The sequence below is a fragment of the Panicum hallii genome, chromosome 1 (assembly GCF_002211085.1).
Source record: "Panicum hallii strain FIL2 chromosome 1, PHallii_v3.1, whole genome shotgun sequence".
In the NCBI taxonomy this organism is placed as follows: domain Eukaryota; kingdom Viridiplantae; phylum Streptophyta; class Magnoliopsida; order Poales; family Poaceae; genus Panicum; species Panicum hallii.
The window spans coordinates 49,186,037-49,192,680 of record NC_038042.1 but is presented as its reverse complement, the minus strand read 5'-3'; the positions used below and the strand labels follow the sequence as shown (position 1 = coordinate 49,192,680).

Below are 6,644 nucleotides of genomic sequence, written 5' to 3'. Positions count from 1 at the left end.
TCACGCAAGCGCCGTGAGCAAATGTCAGGAGCACGGAGTACCTGTCAGGCTGTCAGCAAGCAGTGCCTTATAATTTCAAAAAGGAAGTCCTCCAGAATAACCCAACAGTCTAGGGTCCTAAATCGAAAACCTCTGACCCAGGAGGCCAGGATTCCAAGGCCTCCTGAACCCCACCCCCGAAATTTTTTCCACTTCCCTCGTCCTCCATTCGATCCTTCCGAGTCCGCCGCTTCTCCTCGCTTCCTCCGCCGCCTTCCATGGCGACCGCCGCCGCCGCCACCACTTCCTCATCCGCCTCCACCACCACCTCCTCCCAGAACCCCAACCCCCTCAACCTCAACATCAACCTGCCCCCATGGCTGCGCGGGCTGCGCTGCCCCTTCACCTTCCCCTGCCCGCCCCCGCCTCCTCCTCCGCCCCCGCCGCCTCCTCCTCCGCAGCCGGAGCCTGTGGTTGCGCGGTCCCGGAGGCTGCCGAGCCTGCGGGTGACCACGGAGTACGACAGCGAGCAGGGCGTGTTCGCGAACAAGGTGTCGTGCAAGCTCCCGGGGGGCCTCGCCAAGCTGCGGCTCTCCTTCCAGAGCGACCCGCAGGGGCAGTGGCAGGGGCAGGGGGGCGGGGAGGAAGGGGACCCGCTGCAGCAGCTCTTCGCCAGGCCGCTGGTGGAGTTCATCACCAAGCACTTCTCCGTACGCTACGACGTCGAGGAACGCAACGCGCTGCTCAGCGGCGACGCCTCGCTCCCCGGCGGCGCAGTCCGGCTCCGTGCCTCGCACGATGTCAAGGTATTGCGCCCCTATTTTGAATCAAAATGTCTTTTAGAAAGTGGTCGGGCAATCATATATGCACTTGTTTTGTGTAGTCATATATATGCATTTTTATTTGGCATATTACCTGCATATAAAATTCATATTTTGCTTAATATCTTTCAGGTAGGTCATGCTTACACTCTGTTCAATTGAGTTGCCCATATCTTCGTTTCATCTGTTCGAATCTCCATTTCCTTGATTTCTCAGCTGCAACAAGGGGAAATTTCGGTGATCACTAGGTTGGGTGACCCATTGTATAAACTCGAGCTATCATCTTTGGTGCCTTACAGTGGTCTGGTGAGTATTTACGTTCCTGCACAGGTGACACCTTTTTTATTTTCATTTATCAAATAGACTAAGAAATTCCAACGAGATTCAGATATATCCTATTAGTTTGCTGCCATTGTTATACATTCAGACCAAAATCTTTGATCTTCTGTAGTTATGGAATAAAATTGGTATCCTTGAGAACTACTATAAATGCTACTATTAGCAATTGCAATTAGGAGATATTTATGCTTTAGGAGCAAGGATTCATCCATTTCTCTCATGGCTAATATATCCCCATTAGATGTAAAAGATTTGTCGTTTTTATATGGCAGCCGAGCGCAACATTCCATTTTCCTATTGGTCAAGTTTCAGTGGAAGAGAGTAGAAATGAAGAGGAGGAGAAACTGTTGTCTGTAAATGGGATTGCGAAATCTGATTTCTTGGACGGTGTTCTTACTGCTCAGTACGATAAAAATAATCTTAATCTAAGATATTGTTATAAGGTGATCTATCTCATCCTTTCCTTTGTTCTATTTTTCAAGCTTTCTGCTTTATTTGATTTTGTTCATACCTTTTCTGTGGCAGGACAGTGAATTGACTTTGGTTCCAAGTGTCTCGTTGCCTTCCAATGCAGTATCCATAGACTTCAAAACGCGTTTTGGTCCTTCTGATAAGTTGAGGTGATGCTACAATCATTTTTCTCATGCCTATTAATAAATGCGTCAGCTAAACATTCTGCACTGTTAATGCTCTAGGTCTTTAATTTCTCTAGTTGCTTTCAGTACATATTAAATATTATGTAAATTGTATTTGTGTTCTTTCCGTTTCACCGCAAATTTAACAAAGCTTTCGATGATATGTTCATTGAAGATTTCAGCAAAGAAAGGAAAATTGAATTACTTTATCTGCACGGAAAAATTACTTCACTAAACCTGAAGGATTTGAACAATTGACAAAAAGCACGCTTGCATTTTGCAATTTCTGCATAAGCATCATCTTCTGAGTAGATTTATTTTATTGAAGATCATATTTACTTGTGTTCAACACGTTTTAAGCTTCTATTCAAATTCTTGGATGTCTGTCAGCAACATTGTCTGCTTGTATGTTAGTGGTGTTCATGGATCATAAGTCTGCAGTGTTCTGTTTGCCAACTATCTTGTTATGAACATGCAAAGCATAATTAAGCAAGTACAAACATAACTGGCTTCTCGACCATCATTTTCCCCTTTTGTTGATCATTTGCTTACTATTTTTTTTTCATTTTGTTGATCATTTGCTTACTATGTTTTGAGTTAACATTACAATGTAAACAGTTGCTAGCACTTAGGGACATCCGTATTGGCAATGCTAAATTTGAAAATATTTCTAGGGTTTGATGGATTACTGCATATGCTTGCATTATCTTATGATTATTTCAACAATTGGCTTGTTTTCCACTGGATCTTTAAAAAGTTGATTCCCCCTCTTTTCAGCTATCATTACAACTTTGACACTGATGCCTGGAATGCTGTCTATAAGCATACAGTGGGTAAAAATTTCAAAGTGAAAGCTGGTTATGATTCTGAGGTGCAAGTTGTATGGACTTCCCTTTGGGTACGTACATTACAGTTACTGTGTTCAGTTATAAGTTGTGGAGCAATCGAGCGGATGAATTTGGAAATATCTCTACTGGAGCAGAGAATTTGAAAATTAGAAGCATTTCACCCTTTATTCCTTATTAGTGGTTGCACCCTTTGTTACAACGTGTTCAAGGTGATAATAAATCAAACGTGGCATCCTTATGGAAATCTGCTAAATGGAGTGTATTTTGCTATATGAAAGACTTTGTCATCTATGCTTGTCCTAGGCTGTATACTTGCTAAGGTGGTAGATTTCCGTCAGTAGTCCGAAGCCCTACGATATTGCTGTTTCTCAATTTGTCTGGTGACCACCTGTACTTTTGTCACTTAAAGCCAGCTTTTGCACTTTGCAATGTATGTTTTTTTTGGTAATACGCAAATACAGTATACAGGTACAGAAAATATCAGCTTGTTTTGCACATGTTTAAAGCTTTGGAAATATGATTGATCTCTTCTTGTTGAGGCCTTTGCTGAAATGGCTATTTGAGAATATCGCCAATCGTTTCGAACTTTATAGCTGATGCTTGCAAACCCAGACATCACATCTATGACTGTGATATCTACACTGAACTTATCATTGCCTTCTGACAGCTTGAATTGCATATGACCTGCCTGAGCAATACATGAATCTGTTCTTATGGCATGCCTTTGATGTTAGGTTGGAGAAGAAGAGGGCAAAGTGAAGACTGCGCCAATGAAAACAAAACTTCAGCTTATGCTTCAAGTACATCAGGATAATTTCCGAAATCCTGATTTCCTCTTTAATGTGAAGAAACAATGGGATCTGTAACCTGGTAAAGCTACCAATTTATATGGGGATTTAGAAGGCTTCGGCCAACCTTTTGTTGTAGTAGGTCAACAATGGCACAATGTCAAACATTCCAAGAGCTCTTTCTATTTACTACTTTCAACTATTGTACATAGTATTCAGGTCCAGAAGCAATCCAAATTTAAGTAAGTGTACTCAAAATTAAGGTTAACCGAAGTTTGCGGTGAGCATTACCTCTTCATTTAATGGGATCAGAGTCTTGACCACAGGGAGATTGTACTTCATTCTTTGATGGCTTAATTTGTAGAGCTCAGAAGCTGCAGCAGTGGGGCTCTGTTTAGATTCGGAATTTGGGAATTTATGTAAGAGTTGTGTTAGATGATTGTTTCATACACAACAAATGTCACATGATTCTTACATTACTCGTAATGCTATGTTAAATTGTCAATAGCCTGTTTGCAATGCAGGAATTTCAACTGAAGTAAATTAATTCCTGAAGAAATTAGGGGAAAAATATGGAGCATGTTCTCTTGTTCATTGTCGGTCTATTTTCACGTCGCCCAGAAATGAGCGACGCCCATCAAGAAAATTATACAGCATTTTCCATCACTCGTCCTAAAAGAATTATCTAATATCCAAGTTACTCGCAGGATTAACCAACTGGATTTGTTCTATGTTCATGTTTAGAAATTAGTTCACATGTAGACATCTTTTTCCTACCTAGCAGGCTCAAATATTGGTTCATCAAAACATGCCCTTGAACAGAAATCAAAATATGGTGAAAATTAACCAGCTCGCAATGAGAAACACACCAACAGACTCAAAACAAACATCGATCTGCACCAAAGGTCCTAGCACCTTTTATGAATGTGATAAGTTAGCATGAGAAGAAAACATTTCCAAAAGAAAAACCATCACATTTAGTGCAACATTCCCCAATTAGTATGTGCTAAATCTAAGTCTTTTGAAAGTTATATGAATGTTCTGGCGCCTATAACATGGAACCGAGCAACAGGAGGAACATCAAGCTTCCAGGGTAACAGCAGTGACCATGACATATTACCATTCTCTTAACCAAGGTACCAACAGTTTGGAGATACACTGATAGTATGACAACACAATGTACTTGTAGGAAAACACATGCTTATCAAGGCTCTCGTCTGAAACAAGAGGAAATGCACACACTATGGAGAAGAATTGACGTTGAGGCCCAAGCATGGAGAGGATTGAAGATCCTCAAACCAGCCAACGGAGAATATATGCTTCTGCATCACCGCCAGCAGTGGTTATTGTGTATTTGATGTGCTTGGAGGTTTCTCCTTGGGATGTTTTGATCCATAGTGATCAGTCAGCTGTTTTTCATTTGCCAATTGTACCTACACAAATAGCAACACTGCATAAGTGGGCACGTTCCTCAAGTGCAAGAACTACCCATGTAAAAAGCATGGCTACCAGCCAACCACATAATGAACCAACAATATTACTTATGAGTTCAATGGAATTCAGATAATATGGATGATGAGAGCCAATATGCAATAATAACCCGTGTGTTATAATATGAAGAAATTACTCGATGATGAAAGAGTACGTCTGAAACAAGTATAGACAAACAAGTATAGACAAACCCACAAAACGTTCAGCAACAGGACGTATTTCAGCTCTACTTTTAGGGAAAAGAGGTGATAAAAAGTCTTTTCGTCATGGGATCAATTCACGCCGTGCTGCAGGAGAAGCTCATGTAGCACCTTCGCTACTAACTAGCAGCTAGCAACTGCTGTAGCAAAGAGTCAGACACTTCTGAGTACGCATCGTCCTAGTTACTGTGTCTTAGTATCAGAAGAATACATGTCGATGGTTGGCCTACGAACTGGCTGGTTACTATCCAAACCCGGCATGGGGCAATAACGATAGTAATCAGCAGGTAACATTTCAACTTCGTAGTACTGATTTTACTGATACAGGGCGGCTACTTTGGTCTTCCCTGGCGGTGCGGTAGATTATGTTCTATCTCCTGAATTGGGTAAAAACACGAAAACGGGGGAATCGGACGGATGGACTGGATCTACCATACAGGCGGCGAAGCGCGACGATGGCTGGGCTGATCGGAGGGGCTTTACCTTGCAGATGGGGCAGACGACCTTGAGGCCGACGGCGCGGGCCTCGAGCTGGGACCCCTTGGCTTTCTGGTTCCGCTCAGCGTTACGCCTCTGCGCGTCGATCTTCTGCTTACCGCGGGTCATCCCTCCGCCGCCGCTACCCTCTCAGTCGCCGGTGGTCTCCTTCTCACTCTCCGGCGATCGGATTCCGATCGGCGCCCGCCCTGGCCCGTCAAGGGAGAGTCTGGATTCTTCCTCGCTTTACCTTCCCGAACCGGCCGGTGGGCGGACCGCGGGGATGCCACGCCGTCTCCGCGCTGTGGCGGGCTACTGGGCTCCTTTCTCTTTGCAGGCCACGCATCCGGGCCGATCGGCCCAAGATGGCGTGCGATTCCTTGGCCCGCGCTCATTCGTTTCGGTTCCCGCGCCGTCGAGAGCGACTACGGGCGTGATTGGTTTCCTTGCGCCTGTAGCCTGGCTCGTACCCAGCGAAGCAGGCTCCCGCCGGCCAGGCTTCTCAGGTGCAGAGCTGTTTGTTTGGTTTCCGTTTTTACCCAGCCAGGCCAGCTAGTGAAGTTGTTTGGATGCCTGCACAGCTAGCGCGCGCACCTGCTTTTTACCCGTCGGCGCGCATGGTGAGCGCTCGTCCTGCACCGCCTCAGTTAAGGCTCGCCAGCTACGGCCGATTTTTGCGTTCCTCCAGTCTCCAGAGCCAGGCTCGTGAGCCTTTTTTCCATCGCCGGAGCCAGGCTCGGTACTTGTGCAACTAACCAAACGGACTGAAACTGAATCCCGCGGGCTTGGCTCGAGGCTGACGCGGGAAACCAATCACGGCCTACAAATGCGCAAGCCACGGTACAGACTACTACAGACAACAGAGAGCGATCAAAGACGTACCGGCAGCAGCCCGACGGATCCGCCTCCACTTGCCAACAGCTCTGTCTGCTCCAGTGCAGCAGTGGTCCACGCTGTTGGCCAGAGGCAGAGCAGCCACCATCCTTTTTTTTATTTTTCTTTTTTTCATGGAACAGACACCCTCCTTTTCTCCTTCAGATGTACAATTTCTCCTGGCCAAATCACC

At 44.9% G+C, this 6,644-nt stretch overlaps 1 protein-coding gene across 1 annotated transcript; it reads left to right on the top strand.

Moving 5' to 3' along the window:
* On the top strand, positions 1 to 3,915 carry LOC112888095 (outer envelope pore protein 37, chloroplastic-like). The gene is made up of 6 exons (XM_025954447.1): positions 1 to 785; positions 1,017 to 1,106; positions 1,412 to 1,582; positions 1,665 to 1,759; positions 2,552 to 2,672; positions 3,357 to 3,915. The coding sequence occupies exons 1-6, from the start codon at positions 258 to 260 to the stop codon at positions 3,486 to 3,488; spliced, it is 1,137 nt and encodes a 378-aa protein (XP_025810232.1). The 5' UTR covers positions 1 to 257; the 3' UTR covers positions 3,489 to 3,915.
* Positions 3,916 to 6,644: the final 2,729 nt, after the last annotated feature.

Excerpts from the sequence above, each read along its gene's own strand:
- LOC112888095 (XM_025954447.1), top strand. The coding sequence starts at position 258 with ATGGCGACCGCCGCCGCCGCCACCACTTCCTCATCCGCCTCCACCACC. Across the intron at positions 1,760-2,551 it reads GGTCCTTCTGATAAGTTGAG|CTATCATTACAACTTTGACA; the intron begins GTGATGCTACAA and ends CCCTCTTTTCAG. Across the intron at positions 2,673-3,356 it reads TTGTATGGACTTCCCTTTGG|GTTGGAGAAGAAGAGGGCAA; the intron begins GTACGTACATTA and ends CTTTGATGTTAG.